General features: G+C 39.6%; 1 protein-coding gene across 4 annotated transcripts in view; it reads left to right on the top strand.

The window, feature by feature from the left end:
• The window catches only part of PIK3C2G (phosphatidylinositol-4-phosphate 3-kinase catalytic subunit type 2 gamma), a 206,915-nt gene that overhangs the window by 155,261 nt on the left and 30,843 nt on the right, over positions 1-20,811 (top strand). For all 4 annotated transcript variants that reach the window (XM_051784414.1, XM_051784415.1, XM_051784417.1 and 1 more), the window contains 4 exons: positions 5,253-5,445; positions 6,001-6,122; positions 10,416-10,524; positions 18,740-18,815. In XM_051784414.1, the coding sequence (XP_051640374.1) occupies positions 5,253-5,445; positions 6,001-6,122; positions 10,416-10,524; positions 18,740-18,815 (500 nt within the window). The remainder of the gene's footprint in view (positions 1-5,252; positions 5,446-6,000; positions 6,123-10,415; positions 10,525-18,739; positions 18,816-20,811) is intronic.

Here is a 20,811-nt window from a genome sequence, read left to right as displayed (position 1 = left end):
CCCAATCTTTGGCAGTGCAAATAGGAGAAAAGTATTTCTCTGTATTTCTGTAGAAATGCATTGCTTTTAGCAATTTTCTGAGTTTGGTTTGAGCGATAATAGTGACATTGCCCCTGCTGTTGTTTAAAAACAACGTGAAATGATGAATGATGTCACAAATATTCCTGGCAGAACAGTGTTAATTTGTTCTTTGCTGTCACCTTTTTAGCCAGCAGAACAACTCTCTCAGAGTTTGGACTGTAACATACTGACCCCTGTCAGGATTGTGAAACATTCTGTGTTTTACTAAATTCCTTTAGTCTCATTCTTGATTTAAGATATGTTCAGCAATCTGTGGTCCCATTTGTGCACTGTATTCTTCTCACCTCGGGTCAGTTCCCTGTTAGGAGCTGATGAGCAGCAGCGTTAAGCCTCACAGCTCCCAACCTTCTGGAAGGTCACACCCTCAGGTCGTGAATAAACAATGCACCAATTGAGGGTTAAACAAGAGTTTCTGTGTCTCCTTGTCAGGCCCGTGCACCTCGTGCCAAACGAAACATCGTTGTCTCTCCAACATCTGCCCTGAACTCAGTTTGATCCTTGAAACTCAGTTTGATCCTTCATCCTCCCTCTTTTCCCCTTCCCCTGACAACAAAGTTTTACCAGAAACTGGAAACCCATCTTACCTCTGGATATAAATTTTCTCTATGGTTTTCTGCAGATGTCTTCAAATGTCAGGATGGTGTGGGGCACTGCCTGACATTTTTAACGCGCCTGCAAAGGGATGTATTTAAAGGGGTATTTAAAACTGGTTTTAAGAGCATAAAGTTAGCCTAATGCAATGAATGGAGCTGATTTCAATTGATTGCAGCATGCAATCTAACCCACTCATAGAAGCCCATGAATAAGAGATGCAGGGTGTATCTGGCAATTACCAGGGAAGATCATTGCATATCTTCAGCAGCCTGATTGAGGGAGGTGCTGCTTGGGTCAGCTACTGTCTTTGCTTATTTATTAATGGAGTCATTTGTTAGGTATCTCTCATTGCCCAGGTCAAGCATATCCACTCCAAGCCACAAATGCCAGCAGTTTTCAGACTAGACAATTCACAGTAACTCCTTTCAAGGCATGACACTAATCTCAAACTGCAGTCAATTCCTGTTTCTCAGGTGGCTGCAGATATTTCAGCAAGAAATTTCCCAAGCAGCTAAAAAGCACAGTGAAAGCTGATGGCATCCGAAAGAGACAAAAATACAGCACTAAACTTTATTTCAGTGGCATTCAAGTAGTTTGTAAAGATTGTGGTATATGTGCCTCAAAGGAACAGAAGGCAGACTTCCTCCTTGAATTGAAGTTGTTTGAGGCATTGTGAAGGCTGTTGCACAAACTCCACATGCCACCAGCTCAGGGGAGAGGAATGTCATCTGTCCTGGGAGAGGCTCATGGGAGGACTAGTAGGGAAACTAGACTGGAAGATGCACTTCAGGAAAGTACCCGATGTGCTCAGCATGTGGGATAAGAGTTAGTCTGGAAGCAAACCTGGATTTTAAAGCCTAGCAAGTCAAGCGGTAAAAGGAATATGATTATTGCTTGTATACTGTCACAGTGGGAAACAAAGTACTAAACTGAAGGGTTATCACTGCTGTACATGGAAAGGATACCAACTGTCCATGAATAAATGTCACTGAGAATTATCAAAGGTCTGTTGCTCAAAACAGTAATATTCTGGAAAACTCTGTTAAGAGCTTCTGGGGGCATACTACCCAACTCGTTTTAAAATGGAGCCTGGTAAATTCATGGATGTAGAATATAGATGAAACAACATTCATTAACATCTGAGAATCCCATGAAAATAAATTTTGCTCATTATCCTCTAAATTATTTTCAGGCCTAGATGGAAATGAGAAGCAGGATAACATCAAGAATGATAAAGAAAATTATTCTGAAGTTAGGTGTGAATAATAACTTTTACATATACTAAGACTAAGATCTTACTAAGTCAGTAATAATGAGTGTATGTGCTGTGTAGAAATGCTGGTGTGTCCAAAGAGATCCAAGTACCAGCCTTCAGAATACCAGTCCATAAGACATGTCTGCTTCCTAAAAATCAAGTCACTATCACTAGTCACTGCTGAAAACATTAACCAAACTTTTCATCCATCTCTGTTTACACAAGCAGCCAACCAGTCTGTTCGTATTTTGCCTGATACTGTAATTTGACAGTTCTGTAGAAAGACTGAGAGCTGAATCTTAAATTCAAAGTCAATTCAGCAATGGAAAGAGGAAAGGCATTACTTTTCAGTAATCCCAGATATTTTATTCACTTCTCTGAGAAGCAGGTCAGACACCAATGTGCACAGTTATTACTGCATGGAAAAATAACTTTTTTGTACCTGAAAACTTTTAGCAATATTTTGCAGATAGTGAATTGTGATTCACTGCTGATGTTACTCTGCTTAATGACAGATTCCTGTTTTCTTCTGATTAACCTGTGCTTTTGATGTCCTTCATATTGGTCACTTCAGTTTTGCTTTCTATGGACCATCAGGCACTAATTCTCAAAGCAGCTTGGGCTACCAGAGCTCTGCAATAAATAAGACACTTTTATCATCTTTGCTGAGACAGAGCCAGCTTTGGGCACAGGCAAAGGGGGTAATGGCCAGGGAGCAAGGAATACCCATGACCTTACCAACTTCTTTTCAATATTGCTAATCTTAAAGTGGCTACAGAAAAAAAGAAGGTGTATGAGGAACTGGGGGAGTTCATGGAGAAACTTCTACCACTGGTCCTCAGGATGAACTTTAATAAATGCTAACAGAAGGGGAATCAGATACCACAGCGTGATAAACTGGGTCATTGAACTAATCCAGGCCAAAAATACACTGCAAAATTTCAAAAAGATACAACACATGGGTTTGATGTACCCCATTGTTCCATGTATAGTTAGGAACCAGCTTTTGGCAAAGAGGGCTCCTGTAAGCCAATTTGTCCTTGAAAGGAAGTGCAGAAAACTGTAACCAGAGCTGTTTTACCTTGCTGTGAAGACACACTCAGAGATGGCATCAGAATAACAAAGAGGCCCTCTCAATTCCTTGTTGCTGGTATGAAATAAGGATTGCTGAGTGTTTTCTATTCTAACAAAGAGGACTGCATACAGACAGAACAGAATATCAAGAGGGGAAGAAAATAATGTATACTTCTGTTTTTATTTGATTTTAAATGTGATAATTTAAAATAACTCACAGGAAAAATTTGCACAAATGACAAAACAAGCCTCTGTTTAGATTTAAAATATATGATTAGCAGTCTGGGTTTTAAAAGTATTTTAGAAGCCTAAAGGACCCATGAAAAGAATAGTGGTACTCTGATATCAGGCTGTTCTACAGAGTGATGATGTCTGAATCAGTACTAATTTACCAGCTGAGATCTGCTTTATGTGAATTAAATTACACCATGTTTAGCTGAAAAGTTATCATGTCTCTTATAGTAATATGGCTGATTCCCTAATTGCTTTGCTATTGTATGGTCAGTTTCAGATTCTATAACCTAATAGCTCAATGACTTAGGAAGTGTTTCAGTTACACATTAAATTAAGTATGTAAGAGTTAAAAAGGAAAAGTTCACCTCTGATGCAGCCTAATTAATCAGCACTGAATTGATCTTGTACTAATATCTTGAAATTAGGTTTGTTTTCTTGTTTTACATTTGAGTGTTAATTTGTTTAATTTATTAAATAGTCTGCATGTATCTGTTTCTGGAGAATGTAATTAATAATTAAGATAATTAACCAAATCAGTTCAGAGATATTTTTCCTTGTATTTCATTGAGAAAAATATATACATCTTCTCTTCTCAGTTTACCATGCCTGATTAGTGTATGATAAATTCACACACTATTTTGAATAAAATCTTAATTTGGAGGGGGGGGGTTGAACTGGAGAACTATCTGTAGGTGGAATATTCTTTCTGGTATGGTTGCATCTGTGAAGCTACAGACTTTAGCCAGAGCATCTGAGATCATGAAAATTAGGCTAATGTGATGAATGGAGCTGATTTCAAATGATTGCCCTACGCACTCCAACCCACTCAGAGAAACCCATGAATAAGAATTTAATTTGAAATGACAGGTGAAGCATTTGCTCAGCTTTGAACAAGGGATGATGGAGGTGGTTAAGGATATCGTCAGCCCTTGTAACCTACTTAGATACAGTCAAAAAAAAACTGGAAGAAAAGAAAGAAAAAAGGCAAAAAAAAAAAAACACAGCAAAACCCTGACAATTTGGTAGAGGTTTGCTGCCATATGGCCTGAAACTAATGGATTGTTGTTCTATAACATCAAAACCTATCTTGAATATCTTCAGAGAGCTGCAGAAATAAGCAGGGAAATGAAAAAAAAAATTACCATCACAAATTAATAGGTCTTAAAAATTCAATTAGCAATTGAATTCAAGAGGGCAAGTGTTTTCTAATGAGTACTGCATCTTACTCTTCAAAGACCTACGATTATCTTACAGTGTTATTTCTCAAGTCAAGTTCATTTGACTTTAAGACACATTTGCAGTATATATCTACATGTAAATCTAGGTTGTTTTTATCTATTGTGTCTTTACTGATGAAGGATCTTAAAACTCCAGGAAATCAGAAGTGTGTTCTGGCTTCCCTTGCACAGGGATGAGATGGAGGGAGATACCAGCAGAAAAATTCTCTCTTTTCATTTTTTACTTTTTTTTTTTAATTCATCTTAAGCAGTTCCACAGGGATAGAGCTTTTAAGAGCTGGGTAGAGGATTTAGCAACACATCATGCCCAGCTAAATCACAAATTGAATCCAAGAGCCTTGCACAAACTCGTGTGAGTCCATGTGAGGTTAGCGCAACCAAAAATAAATATAATAACTGGTGCGTTCTCTCCTAGCTGTCAAAATTAACACATGTTGTTCAACCCTGGAAGCCCTCAAAACACACGTGGAAATGTTCTGCTTGTCTCTATTGTCTGCAAGAAAGCTAGTGGTATCATGCTAATGAAGAATAACTGCTCCAAGCTAAGCCATGAGGCAGGCTATGGCAAGAGCACTCCTTTAAGCAGCAAAGCTCTGGGCTGGATGTGCTGCATTGCTGCAAATAGCAGTGACTGGTGTTTATGTGGGTATGTGTTTGTGTGAGGTGGGCTTTAGAATTTGTGATTTTTTTGGTCTTGCCTCCATGAAAACAGGGATCAAGAAATGGAAGCAAAACAGGTGCATAAATAGCGCCTCTTCTGTTTGTTTGTTCTTCAGGAAAATAAAGGAAAGTTTGGAGTGCTTCCCTGTTAAACTCAATAACTTGATCCACACGCTTGTACAGATGTCAGTGACAGGCTCTGTAAAGCCTCCAGCTCCAGAGGCTGTCCCCCAAGAGTGGATGATGCTGGACACAGAGAAGTCAATCTCAAGAGCCACCATTTTGGGATTCAGCAAAAAGCCTGACACTGTATGTATTGTATTCTTTTCTTGCCCTCATTGCCTTGATCTTTAACGACTCCTCTGAGAGCTTATATACTCTCCCTCTTCCTTTATAGAAGATTTACTTGTGCCACATTAAAGGGATCATGGGATGAACAGCGGTGCCAGAGAGAAAGAACACCAGGCAGGCAGATATTTGCAGGGAGCCATTAAAGAAAACAGTTCATGCCCTATAGTGAAAAATAAATCAGGAGCTAATTAAAGCATCCAGAAGGAAAGCATGGCACAAAATTAGGAAGCCTAATAGAAATTGGAGGCTGTTATATGATGCTTTAATGGTGCACTATTAGTTTTCACACACTGCAGTGATCTTTCAGTGTTTGAGTTGTATGCTACCCAGGCAAGTTTCTCTTTCTGTGCGGCAAAGACTGTGAATTACAAACTGAATTCTCTGGCACTTGGCACTACATTAAAGGAAGGTTTTTCTTTGTTAAAATCACCCTATATTTTCTCCTGTACATTTTTTTTTAACATGCCTCTCTGATCATTTCTCTTTTCTGCCTCTCCCTTTTTCCCAACACAGATATATCTGGTCCAGGTGGTGCAAACCTGCAACGTGGTCACTTTCGTGGAAAAATCGTTCGACCAGTTCTCAAAACTTCACAGCCATCTCCAGAAGCAGTTTCCATCTCACGCCCTCCCAGAGTAAGGCAGCATATTAGTGAATGTTATTCTGCTGTTAATTGGCTCTCTCTGTGCTCAGATAGATCTGTGAGAAGATGCAGGGCAGACATATTTTTAGAAACACAAAGGCAATGCGACGTATTCTATCAAGGCTTCTATTCAGTCCCAGAAGAAACTGAATCATAGACCATTGTGACAGTCTGGCTTTTATTGTTCCTTTTTTAATGGGAGGAGAAAAGGGAGAACAGCTTAGACCTGACAAAACTATTCTCAAAATCAAAGGATAAGTGGTGTTGACTCCGTTAAAGGCACGATGAGGCTTTTAATAGTTTTTATTTTCTTCATGATGCTTATCAAAACTCATAGAAAAATCCATATATTAAAACAGTGTTTACATTGGAATATTTACACTGGATCAGAACAGAAACAAGCCAATCTCTGACACTGGCTGGCATGAACAACCTGCTTACAAAAAGATGCACATATTCCCCAGCTGAGAGATATACGATAATCTTATGTACTATCCTGGCTCCAAAACCCAAACTTTGTGCCTTGTATCATTCAATTTAAAATCTTTTGAAAAAAACATGCTGTCGTTAGTTGCAATAATTCTGAATATTACTTTTTGTGCATGTCTGTTCCTGCTTTTCATCTCTGAATCTTATTTCTTCACAGTTTCCTGGGACAGCGAGTCCCACAGTTTATTTCTGTCTTACATAAAACTGCTTTTCCTTAGGTAATGACTGGCCATGGCTTTAGTAATACAAGTGGAGTTATTTTTTTCTACAAATATCATATACCTTATACCGAATCCCCCATGAGAACAAAGTAGTCCCCTCCACACAGTCATTCTGACTCATCTTGTACAAGCCCTTCTTCAGGCTCTATCTACAATAAAACATAAAACTGGCCTAAAATACAAGCAGTTTACTTGAACCAAGTTGAGATTCAAGTGAAATCCTTGAAAAATATAAAGGTCTGGCATTTAACCTGAAGTACTCAGCCACAAACAACACAGTTTTGACTTAAAGTCCAAGAATTTCAGATCCAAATTTTCTATTCCCTCAAACTTGTGAGAAGCATTCAGGTAAATGGCTTTAGATTAGTTTATTCTAGAGAATCTTTCTTCTACCTGAGGGGACTCCAATTTGATTCATTATGAGTGGCTCACATGAACTGGTTTGCAGCAGCTGGTGAGAATCAAAATTTCACTAAACAAATACTACAAGTGCTTGAATCATGATTTTGATTTGGAGATATTTACATGCTAAGCTTTAGGTTGTAAAATGAAATATTTAACAAGTACCTGTTTATGACAGAGCCCTTTGAAAGAAAATACATTTCTCTGTAGAAATGCACAGACCTCAGAAACCCTGTAGTGAATTTCAAAAGTAGTACTGGCCATTTTTCAGATAAATCTACTTTTAATAAAATCCCTCACAACATTTTCACAAAGAGTGTTTCAGAACTCACAGAGGGTTAATCTGCATATACTGAAGCTGTCTCTAAGAGCACCAGGGCTTTGTTGTCATAATTCAGTCCCAGCAGTAACCCGTCAGTGCATGATCTTTCTCCAAGATTGTGTTAAAGAAATTCATTTTATGATATTTCTTGATAACCATGTTTTTTAATATTAAAGTTTTGGTTTGTTTTCTAACAGAACTTCATTAATTTGAGGCTTTTCATGTATCTCAGATTTTATCCTAATAATAAAAAACTAATTATTTCTTTTAAAGGAAATTGTTGTTATTACTGAAACTGCCATACCATATCAGACCATTAGTCTGTCTGTGTGTTACAAAGCTCCAACTCTGTCTGATGCCAGATGCTTTAAAGGAAGGAAAAAGCTTTGTTCCACAATATAACCACAAAATCAGTTTAAAAATGTATGATTTAAAAAGTAAAATGTTTATTATTACTAGAATAATTGGAACTGCTTACAGAAAGGACTTGGTTTCTGCTTTGTATTGATTCCATGAAATTGTATTTATTTATGTCTCATTAGGAGAAAACAATGCAATATGAGAGTGCTTCATACAAGTGCCAAATACTGACTATATTACAAGAAACTAATGGCAAAAGCTCAGAGTTCTTAGAATCTGAACTTTTTCTATTGACATGTGAACATTCAGCCCATATTTGCAAGCCAAAGCACAGCTGCCCCAAGCAAACCCTTGCATTTTAGCATTCTCCTTTTTATTTGGTTTCAGAGAGATCATTAATTGCATTTAGTTATCGTTTTGTAAAAGGCCAAAAATCTTTTCACCCAGGAAAGCATTCAAGTGCCATAATTTGTACACAGAACAACGTTCAAGCTGACAAGGAGGGAGTGGAATCCTCCGTGGAGGACATCTGCACACCGTGCAAGTTTATGTTTTTCTGATCCACTTAAGGTAGATGCAAAGCTGAATGTCAGGTTGGGAAGTTCACCTCTTCTAACACAAGAGCACTCACAAGGGCAAAGCTGGTTTCAGCCACAAACACAATTCAGCAAAAGCTCAAAGGCCTCCTAAAGAAGGGTTTGGTGCCACCACAAGGTTTATATTGTCCTTCACTCCAGCAGTTATTGGTGCTATCAATCAGCAGTTTCTCTGTCTTCTGTTTGGCCACTGTGCTTAGGATGCATCTTCTGAGGGCCTGCATTTTACAACCAGAGCCCTCTCTGTGTTACACAGTCTAATTCATTTTAAGCTGCTTCCAAACAGCTCCTCCCTATAATCCCTTGAAAGAAGTCCTTTTGTGCCCCAGAGGGGAACCCAGAATATTCACAGGCTATCTGTGTGTGCCAGATGGCCTGGGCTCTATTTTTATCTGTGCAGCTCGTCTATGTCATGATCCTGGGTCATATCTCTCACTTCCTCCACTTCTTTTTGTGTCCTGCCACTGTGATTTCATGAGGCAAGAGTCGCCTCTTGCTGCTCATCTGTGCAGCCCCTCACTGAGCCCCAACCCCTCAGTGCCATGGGTAGAAATAATGAAAAGTTCATACAAACATACAGTACGTTGCTGTCATCCTGGTCCCTTGTGTAATTGCAAAGTAAGTTATACCAGCACTGAGTTTTTCCTCACAGTATTGCCCAGCTGCCTTTCTAAAGGCTGGCCAAGTGTCCCTTTCCAATGTATCACATGCTAGACAGCTCCTTAGTCATTTGTCTGAAGCCTTCAGATGCCTCTTGAGGTCTAGTGGATAAACAAGGTTGTAGCAGAAAAAAAAAGAGGTTTGTAAACAAGACACAGTTGACTATTTACAAGTGGGGGTGGTGGAACATGAAATATAACCAGATCAAAACTTCTGCCTTCCTCTATCCCATACATTAGAGGACATAAAGCATAATGTTTATTATGAATCTGACTATTAGCAATCCATATCACAAAAGCCATTACGTGCAATTTAGCACAGATAGCTTTTCTAATGCTCCTTCGACCTGAGAGATAAATACCCTTCGCCAGGGCAAGGTTAATATAAATTGATTATGTGTATTGTTAAAAATCTAACCTTTTGACTGATTTAATGTGCATTGTCTCTAAAATGCAAAGATGATTCAAGTAAAAAAATGTGAGGTTTTGACATTTTCAACCACCAAAGCATTGGAAAATTGACATAAGGCCATTCTATGCATGTGATTTATTTACTAAACTGAAATTAAATTCGTCTTAATAAAAATTCAGCAAGACCATTACTTTTACTATTATTATTGCTATTGCTTTTGTTGGGATTGATTTTTTTGCTATGGACAATCGTTTGTTTTCATATATTGCTTTTATTAGGCTAGTACCTGAAATTACATATGGGATCAGGGACCTGCTCTGAAAAACCTATCTACACTCTAAATAGCTGAGGTAAAAATGCAAGCAATGATATATTCATCAAATGTCACATTGTTTCTGTGGGGCTTTGGTACTCGGTATTCTGTTGTAAGACTGTGTATAGCATGAGCCCTGGGCTGAGATCAGAGATCTCTTGTGCTGGGCACAGTGAAAAAAATGGGGAGGGCAGTGCTTTCCTTTTTCATAAAGGGCTAATTATTTAAATATCACAAAATGCAAATAACTGCCTTTTAGGTTTTATTTATTTACTTACTTTTAAATTAATGATTTAGACAGAAAAAGTGCTACAGTATGAAACAAAATATCAGCAAATTATTAGAAGAACCAGAGTGCGAGGGTAAAAAATCCTCTGGACTCTCTACCCATCCCTTCCTCTACCTGCCAAACCACTTAGAAAGTCTTGACTTTCTTCTGTTAAGTAGAATTGGAAACGTTTTCAGCAAATACAGTACAAGAGTTATGCTTACGAATATTTTTCTTTTGCAGGTTTCCCCACTCGTGGCATTTACCTTTTGCAGATCTGGAACATAGAAGAGTGAAGGATTTGAATCTCTATCTGAAGCAGCTATTAAGTGGCTCCAGGAAACTGGCTAATGTGAGCATTTCTAGTTGTTTTTTTTTTTTAATTTGCATATGACTTCTAGTGGGATTGTACCAAATGATTCAGGAAGCCTTCCATTGCCCCATTTGGGGCCAAAAAAAATTACGTAAGTGACACATCTTCTAATGCAGCTGTTTTGGGATGAAGCCATTACAGCATTCATCAAAACTTAAGACAAAGACAAGCATGACAGAGAAATAGTTTATTAGACCTGGCAGGGCATTTTTCAGAAAAACTTTTCTTCCTTTGCTGCCATCGAAAAGTAGTGATTCACTGAATTTTTGACAGAAAGGAGTAGGTTCTGAGGAATGTAATGTCTAAAAAAGGAGTAGGCTTTGAAATATTGAAAAGTCTGATTTTGACAGCTGTTAAATGAAAAGTTCCATTCTTTCAGCCCAGAAATACCCATTTCAAAATGTGGTTAACATGTAGAAGAAATTGTTTTGCAAACATAAGACCAAATACAGACTGTTTCAATTTTATCAGAATGATACACTGTGTCCATTAAAATTGGGGGTTTCTCATTTTTATTCATTATTACCTTCTGAGATTTGAGGTTCCCCTGTTTAAAAGGGGAAAGTTTAAATGGTAACAAACATTGCCTTTTCATTGTCTGGGCCAGGACAAAGCCTTATGCACTTCAGCATCATAAAAGCCACGGCTGGGAGCAGCTAAGGGGCCTCTGCCAGGTGAGCCATGTCATGGCCTCAGGCCTGCAGCTCAAATTGGGGCTGCTTTGGTTTAATAGCAGAGACAGCCTAGGTTACCAAAATAGGGTATGACAGGATGTTTGTTCTCCAAAATTTCAAGCATCTTGGAGGAGGAGAAAAATGTTTACTATCTAACTGTAAAATTTTCCCAGCTGTGACTGTGTAATGGAGATTAAAGAGGAAGTTGTCCATATGCAAAACGAACAAGATTTCTCTTATTAATATGAATATAAATTCTGAGCCCTCTGTTGAAATTGAGAAGACTTCCAAAGAGGATAAAAACTATCTGTTTCACAGAGTTACACCTAATTTGGTACAAACAGCTGATTTGGGGGCTTGGCTCCCTTGGCTGAACCTGCCAAATAATCTGCACAAGTATGGGTTGATTGTTGTGCAATTAAAACACGAGAAGTCCCACCTCAACATGAGCAAGAATGTCTTTGCACTGAGGGTGGCAGAGCCCTGGCACAGGCTGCCCAGGGAGGTCGTGGAGTCTCCCTTTCTGGAAACATTCCAAACCTACCTGACCCCATTCCTGTGTCACCTGCTCCACGTGCCCCTGCCTTGGCAGTAGGCTTGGCCTAGATAATCTCCAGAGGTCCCTTCCAACCCTAACAATTCTGTGATTCATTTCTGATGCTCACGTTCGGGTCATGGGTATATTTTACGTTAGCGCCTTTTGGTCACAGATGAGGGAAAGCTGATATCTTCTGCTGTACTCTGGCCTGCTGGAAGGTACACAGATTTTCAATTTGGGCCAAGCACTGCTGTGTAGAAGCCTAAGATTCAGTTGAAAAATTATACTGCTTAAGGCCCTGGGATAGCAATGAAAATGTTTCCCGGTCACACACAGAAGCTTTGTTCTCCCTCCCACTCCATGGTCTGTGCATGGGTTAGTGATCAGCCAGAGCAGGCTGCCTTACAGTGGGTTTCCTAATGCCCTTCGTGCTCCCTTTATGGGCCTGCAGCATGCACCCATGGAGCTGGGGATGTCCTCCCAGCACATTGCTGCTGGGACACTGGGACACAACCACAGCTAGGGCAGTCGGAGGTAACTGTGGGCAGATCTGCCTGGGGACACGTGCTGTTGTGGCTCTGAACAAGCCCAGGGGGGCTATTTCCAGGCTGGTACAGCCTGTAGCACTGAACCATGAGGAGAAGAAAGCAATTCTGTGCCTAAGAGGGCTGCGCTGCTCCTGGTGTGCTGGACTTGGAGGGCACGACAACAAATGGAACAATGAGCAGGTTGTTTCCCTCTGTAAAGTGCTGCTGCATGTGGGAAATCATCTTGCTTACCCCCGTGCAGCTAACCTGCAATTCTAGATGGTAACCTTTAAAGTTATTGATACTCCATAAACATTGAATCATTATTTTTACTTCAATATGCTTCTCCTGCTGGGAGATGTGAGAAATTTAGAAAATACTGACGTGTTCTGACCCACTTAGAACAAGGAGATCAGCCGGTGGGTAATTTCCTTTGTATTCTTTTTTTACTTTTCACTTTGGTATGACTCTTTTAAAAGTGTCATGGTGTCTTCTTGGCTTTAGCCTGAGCAGAAAGCCAAGCTAGGAGGTATTCTTGATAAAAATAAGTACAATTGTTTTGTCTCTTTTCATGCCTGTGACAACTTTGCAGTCAAATTTGCCCTTTCTCTCAAATTGCCGAGGAGCCTGGCTGAGACCATTTAGTGAGTTGTCTGTTCTCAAGAGTTACCAAAGTGTCACTCCTATGAAATAGTAAAACTATGTAGGAATAAATAATTAATTCATAAATTTGTGAAGAAATCTGGTAAGAACAGATGCCCGTAGGGCAGAGTCCCTTTTACTTTCTTGCCCCACTCTTTTCTTCATGCTGAAATGTACCTGTACCATATCGTAGCTCTACTGTAGCTGTGCAGAAGACTGGAGTATTGTCTGAGATGGAGAGAAGAGCTTTTATTTCATTATAAAATACCCTTGTTATCACTGTAAACACATTACCCTGATTGACTAGACACCATTTTCAGCTCTGAAAAATTTAGTCCAGTCCACACAGGACTTGGTTCTACCAATTAAGTAATTACAAATCCTAGAAATGAAGAAAGAATCAGATTATGTCCAAATTCCTTCCTCAGTCATGCCTTAAGTGCATGCTTTTTAGTCCAGACTAAGTTCTGATTATGCTAATTGTATTATAATTAAGAGTATGTCAGAATGTCACTGACCTTTTCTGCTAAATGGTTGGAATGAAGGAGTAGAGATGGAAAACAGCTGCCTTCTCATTTGCACTGAGCTCAAATGGAATGAAATGTTTCTTTACACCCTTCTTTAATATAGAAACTTTTCCTTTCTCCATCACTGAACTTTAGTATCAGATCCAACAAATGCAGACACATCAGTTGATGGAGATACTTTTTCTTGGACTAGTTTAAATGCTTAAATATGCTCATGCCCATCCCTAGTCACAGCATGTTTTTTAAGTCTGTCATTTAACTTTGAGCATAAGCCTCACTCATTGACTTCCTCTTCGATATTTGTTGAAGAATTGCCTGGAATAGGAATGATTTTCTTAAATTCAGGTTAAGACTGTTATAAATAACTCCACCAACAGACTGTATACATGAACAACAAGCTGTATTCATTACATCAATCACTAAAATGCAGAAGCTGATGCACCTTCATTTTGCACTGAGTCAATTAGGACAGGATCAAAAATAGGTTTCAGCACCTTTTATTAATTTTGTTCTACTCCTCCCAAACCAGTGGCAATATTTATGATCACAGTGTAAGAATATTTAGGTTTGGACCAGTTGCACCATTGCTGACTGACTCACTGCCTGCATACACTGAAGTACCTGGGTTTTCTAGATCTGCAAGGCAACATCCCCAACAATCTTTAGACTTCTGGAGTTTTTCTTCATGAAATGGCAGAACAACCAAGCGATGTCACCAATAAGAGGTGAAACATCAAAACCCAATGAATTGAAGCTTGGTAACACAGAAGATGACAAAAATATACGTTCTCAAAGTGTAAATCAAATCTGTGACAAAAGGCAGCTGCTGCTGACTACTGTTACATTTTTCTGTTTCACTCAAGTCCAACTGAGCAATGGACTGAGTGGAGATTGCAGCCCAAATCTCCTAATATGAATTAGGGCTACCCTAGTGGCTTGTCATTGCGTGGCTGTATTGTAGAAGGGTTATACATTGCCTGGGGACACAAAAGCAAGGTAAGGCTCCATTAATTTAGTCTGCTTTTGGCCCTGGTGTCAAACAGCAGCATTGACAAAACCGAATGTCTTCATGCTTATCTTGGAAAGACAACTTGCACATGGCTTGGGCATTGCAAGTGAAAAATCTAAAACTGACCCTAAAGCAATTTCTTATATTGAAAACTGTGTGCATTTGGTGCCCTCAACCAACTGGTAACATTGCATGGATAATCTTCCCATCTCTCATCATTTAAAAGATGTGGTATTTAATTTGTGGATATTATATGGTTATTGATATAATAACTATAATATAATAACTGGCTTTTATATAGTTATTGATAACACAGCTCAGACACTAGATGTACACACTGATCTTGCAAAACTACGTAGTCTTAAATAAACTGATGTTATTTGTCCCACATCTTTCACATAGATTTGTTTTCTGTGCAACTTCAGCGGGCTTGGATATTTGAGGGGGTTTGTTTATCGTGGTGAGGGCATTTGACAAACATAATAGTAAGTGCAGGTGCACAGTAGGCTAATCAGAAAAAAAAAATAAAATAGGTCTTTTGGGGTTTGAGTCTATAAAGGTTTTTCTGAGTATCCAAATTATGTAAGGACTTTGGGGGCAAAGATAAATCTAATGCAAGCAGGTAAGCAAACAGTGGCAATGTTTCAGCTATGGATAGGTTCTATAAACAGCTTTATGGTGACTTATAGGCTGTATAAAAGGGCTTTAAAGAGGGTGTAAATGGAAATGATTGTAAATTATGTCCCCTCATTTTCAAGCGTACAGTAAAAATGAGGACCGCAGCATTGTTCTAGAGTGAGTAATGTTTTACACCGTAAAAGTAATCACGTTTGATAAGAGCTTCCCATATTTCATTTGCCTTTTATTCGCTGGCGCTCCTCGGGGTTTGCAGAGACGAGAAAACAGCTCCCACAGTGCCCGTGTGGGGGCACAGAGCGTGGTGGTACAAAGCTCCCCCCGAGGTGTGTGGGTCCCTTGAACTCCCACCACTCCTGTACTCCCGCGGCAAGGCATCCAGCAGATCCAAAATGGGGAGGGTTCAAAGTCCTCTCTTTTCCGCTGTCCTCTCCTGAAGTTTTAACAGCTGCACCAAGGTCAGCTTTTTCTGGTTTCTTTCTTTCCTGCTGATTCTCCATCGTGTTAAAGTATAACAGGCGCATGGGTGTTCTCTGACCCCAAATCTACTCTAACACGGCTGAAAAGAAAGCTGAAAGCAGAGGGGAGGCTGCTTTTCTTTCTATCAGAATTAAATCTGGTTTGAAATCTGACTGTGTTTCACTACCAGCAGAGTGCTTTTCTAGTTAGTCTCTGATGGAGAGCAGTAGACAAATTCTACCCTGCTAAACTGGTGCAGGGCTGTGCCAGTCCCCCCAGTACCACTGAAATTGTTTATCCTAGTGTAAGTAAAGGTGGAATTTGTACCTTTTGAGTTTAATGGCTGAAAAAAAGGGGATGTGAGAGTTCTAACCAACTGGCTCCTCCCCTTTAGGCTAATGCTATCGAGTGACCTGCAAAATATCAACATTACGTATTAGAGACTGTTGTCTTCTTAGGTAAGAATGGTTAGACAAACTATAGGAGGCATTCCTAAGAATCCATATGTAGAGAATTTCCATTTGCTGATTTAAAGGTAAAAACTTCAGTGGGAAAAGGGTAAGTGGGTGCTTGTGGTCATCCTCAATGCCTGCATATCTGCCAAGACCATCACAGGGTCTCTAAGATTCTCACCAAGGGTCACATTTTCCTAAAAAACAATTGCTTGTTTAGAAGTGGGCTCTATGCACTTTATACAGTGTGCCTGTGGTCATACACATACATGTTCAAAGCTCTAATATACCTGTTTCTATTCAGCAGTGTAATTAGATGCATGCTTAATTCTAAGCTTGTACTGTCCCATTAAATGGGGTCCAACTGATCGAGGTCCCACCGATTTGGGAATCACCTGAAAGTTCACTGTGTGCTTTGGAGCTCTGCTGACACAGGCTGAACTTAAGGTATTGACACGCTTTGCTGGTGGAAATGGTGGAGTTCTGCAGCAGGCAGATTAGCACAGTTCAGGGGGAAATTGCTGTCTTATGAATAACAGCGTGCAAAATGCTTATCTCCCCAAACACACAGGAGACATCCCCCCCACTGCTTTTGAAGCACTTAGCCCTGGACAGCCTGCTTCATCTGCCCCTGCCACATGACCTGTTCCATTAGGTTTCTGCATTCTTTTTGCCAGCATTTGCCTTGCTGCTTCCTCCTGAGCTTCAGTACCTGTTGAGTGCGATGGACACACAGGCAGGGAAAGCTTTGCAGTCAGTGCTGTGGCACCAGCACTGTACATGCCTGTCCTGTTCCTGCCTGTTGTGAGATCCTGTCCTGTTCCTGTTGTGAGATCTGCCTGAATTCCACTTCTGTACTTAAACCAAACATCATTTTTTTTCGGAGTGTTGTCTCCTTCAGAATGAGATTTTGGAACTATCGCCTGAAACAATCCTTGCATCTCCTATTTACAACCTCTCGGTTCACGTATTTCCATTTATTGCAGAAAGAGTAGGTGGAGAGGAAGCAGAAAGAACACCATGCTGCTCAACGTGGAATTTTTTATTTCTCTTTCAAGTCAGTTTGTGTATCTTTCTTTCCAGCTCCTGCCCACTTCTCTCAAGATTTTTGAACTTGAAGGGTTAGAGTTTCTCTGCTTATTTTCATGCTGTCAAATAAAGGCTGGTCTGCTATAAATATACTCTCAACCCTGGAGATTTCCTGCACATGGGATTTGTGCTGAAAGAGGGAATGAAGGTCCCACAGGGAATAACTTGCCTGTTTAAAGCTTCTGGAAGCTGAAGCAGGTGTATGGGCTTTCCCCTGGAAGCTGTTTTTATCAGATGAGAGAATAATCAGTCATGCTCAGACAGGCAGGTGTATTGGCAGTCCACTGCTAATAGCTTAAGGATTTGTCATTCAGTTCAAGGAAAATAATTCTGTTGGTTTCTCCTGTTTTTTCCCCCTGATTTTTCTTTTAAAGAAAATATCAGAGTGGGAGGAAAAACTCCAACCAGTAGAATGAAAAATAAAAGGCAACTGTTAAAGTAAATCCCAGTTGCTAAATCTTATCTCTACAATGAACATACACATCTTGTTCCTCTGTCTGCTGTAACCACATTAACTCCTCCCTAGCTGCATTTGTCAGTACCCTCTTCCTTTTCTTTTTCTCCTCGCACAAATTACACCACATCTTGTCAAAGTGAAACAACACAAATGCTACATGAAGTACATCTTCCCAATAAGAGACACATTATTTTCCACAGGCTTGAAAAAAACAGTGGTGACATTTTAATGCTAGAATCTGAAAAGTCTCTTGTTCTACCCATTCATTACATTGTCAGTCCAAGTAACATCAGCATGAATATAGCAATTCTAACCATCCTAAAGAATGGCCATTCTGATAGACGGCTTTATGGAAAAGCTAATAAAATGCAATTACTGTCCACCTTTGATTCAGAGTCATAAGAGTCCATTTCAGAATTCACATTTTTATTGCCTTGCCCAATACTCAAATCTGGGGATTTGGTTTATTGTTTTAATTCCCTACAGCTGAATGTAAGTACCTGTTATCTGTGTTCACTAGAGCAGCACAGGTCAATACATAAAAATAAAAGTTACAGTGCAGTGCATAAGGTGGATTACTCTTTTAAACAGGATGGTGAAATATGATCATCCCTTTCACTCCCTGTGGGTTTCTGGTAGGGTTTAACTCTGTATGGAGCTTTTCAGTGTAAGTGTCCATTAAGCTGACATGTGAGGGAGATTTATACAATATCCAAGCCTCAGGGAGGCCCACACGATGCTCGGGGTCAGTCCCACGCCAAGGGCGAGTTTCGTGCTGACTGCACAGGACACAGCAAAGATGGGCTCCTGTGTTTGTGTCACAGATGGGCTGCTCTGGAAAAGCAGTTGCAGCTACTGATACAAATCCTGAGCTACTGGAGATCAAGCAAGAGTGCAGATCCATGGCCCACACAGCACACTGCTGTCTGGAAGTGTGTTGACAGAGAGGGGCCAGGTAGGCACCAGTGCAGCATCCCTGGGACAGTGGTAACAGGCACCATTGTCTTCCCAGTGCCTGAGTAGAAGTCATTATGATTGCCCATAATCATAAGGGAAAGGCTCCCTTTTTTTGCTAAATCTAATATATACATAAAAAAATTAACAGCAATCTTCTTTGAGGGGAACAATTTAAGGCACAGAGCACAACATATGGTATTACCTAAGGTATTTTTATTCTCTTTCAGAATGAGCTTGTACTCAGCTTCTTCCTGAATTGGTCCAAAAATACCTTGGCAGAAGATTCATCATCTGTGACCTTAGGTATGTGGATTACCCATCTTTTTTTTTTCCTAAGAAGGACTTTTTTAATAATATTAAATACAGTAAAGCAAAGGTGAGTCTAAAGTGTTTAGGCACCTTTATTTATTTTTTTTAGGGTGTAAAGATACCATCAAATAATTCCTAATTTCTCAAGGTCTCTGAAAATGTGTTACTAATGTCACCTGTAGCTTTCTTTCTCTTTTGCATATTTCCCTCAGCCTTGCTTCATTTCTTTTTGAATAAACATGCCTGTATGCAAAGCAAAAGTTTATTTACACAAACTGTGGCAGGTTTCTTGTTCTACAAAACAAAATATTCATAGAAGAATTTGGAGGAAAGGATGTGAGTCATGACAAAGCACAATGTGTGCTTGCACAAGCGAAGAAAATCAGGGGTGACTTCTAAGGCAATTTTCACCATGAGTGGAGCAGGTAAATAAGAGAACATTATGCTAATGCTTAGGCATACATTATTAATGACAGTAGTAATTCACTTCTTGCTGAATGAGATGCTGCACTATTCCCTTAGCCTATGTAAACACTTAACCCATTTTCCTCTTCTGTCCAGCACCTAATTTAATCTAATTTCTGACATTACAGCATTAAGAGCCAAAGCATAAACTATAAAAAGTAAACTGTGAATGATAATTGTCTTCCGTTGCCTTAGCTCTGCACTGAAAATAATCTTCCATAGTCAGTTTTGGGCAAAATAAAATCTCGTAAAGAAGTCTGCAGCTGCACTCTGCACCACAACAATTCAACTGGTTGCTATGTGTTCCAAGTGATAGGATAGTTTCCAAGATCACCAGTTTTCCACATTTCAGAAAGGAGCACGAGTATCTCTGCATAGTTAGTTTGCATGTCCATTAAGTTAATTTAATCCCTCTGCAGACCAAGGTTTCATTATCTCTTTTGCTGAGACCATTTTTTTTAATCCATCAGAACAAAATAAATCCCATTTTTTCTTCTCAGCCGTTAGAAGATTCCCCATGTGTAGAGTTTATTTGATTAGGGCATGCCATTACCATATTAAACCCATTATGACTATTGAAAATTACTAATGGTTGCTCTAACTTTTACAAAGGATCAAGGAGATAATGCAAAGATGTCCTAGGTGTTAAGGACATAAAAGGCTAAATCTCATCACATAAAATCCAAACCAGAGTTCAAATGGAACATGTAGTCTGGGTCCATGGTGGGCTACATCTCTCTGTAGCCATCTTTAACCAAAGATATACAGATGTGAGAGTGAGCTGAGGCACAAGGGAGTTAAAGTCCCTGGTCTTTGGAAGAATTTTGACATTTCACCAATATTTAGGTGCCTAGTTATTACAGAACATCTGGATGTAAAAGTCTTATGCAAAAGCATGAACTGAGTCTGTGATAAAGCTGAGAAATAACTTGCAGCCTCATAATTCCTCCTGTGGTGTCCTGAGCTGATATAGTCTGAAGGATAAGCCATTCATTTTTGTTGCCAGTGACAGCAAAATCAAGAAAGAGAATGAAGAAACAGAGGCAAAAATGTGTTTAGTGGGTGTTTGAAGAAAGCTATGTGACAGGTAACCCAATCTGCTCGTTCACTCTACAGTTAGTGGAGGTGAGGGTCACATCCTGGTCAAGGAAGATAAATGTATCTCTGGCCTCGAGCAGTGTGGTTACAGGGGATTTTTTTTTTTCCTTTTGAAGAACTCTGCCCTTTAAAGTTTGGACACTTCAGTTCTAGACTCAGGGCAAAACCTTTGTTTAATACGGGAGAAAATAACAAGCAAAACCCAAACTACATAAACCCCAACTCCCTTTAGCCCAGAAAATTGATCACTAACACTTATTAGAATAAATAGAATAGATAGAATGCCAGTAGCACACAAGGCCCAAATTAGGACCCAATTAGCTTAGACCTTGTAAAAACAGAGAAGAAGAAACATGGGCTGAGTTGCTCTGGGTACTGCACCACTTGTGGTCAACAAGGAAGGGTTGACAGTCAGTTGTAGTGAATT

The sequence above is a fragment of the Manacus candei genome, unplaced genomic scaffold, assembly GCF_025592945.1.
Source record: "Manacus candei isolate 608988 ecotype Guabito, Panama unplaced genomic scaffold, ASM2559294v1 h1tg000018l, whole genome shotgun sequence".
NCBI lineage: Eukaryota > Metazoa > Chordata > Aves > Passeriformes > Pipridae > Manacus > Manacus candei.
Note: the sequence above shows the minus strand (reverse complement) of the source record. Positions and strands in the feature narration are given on the sequence as shown.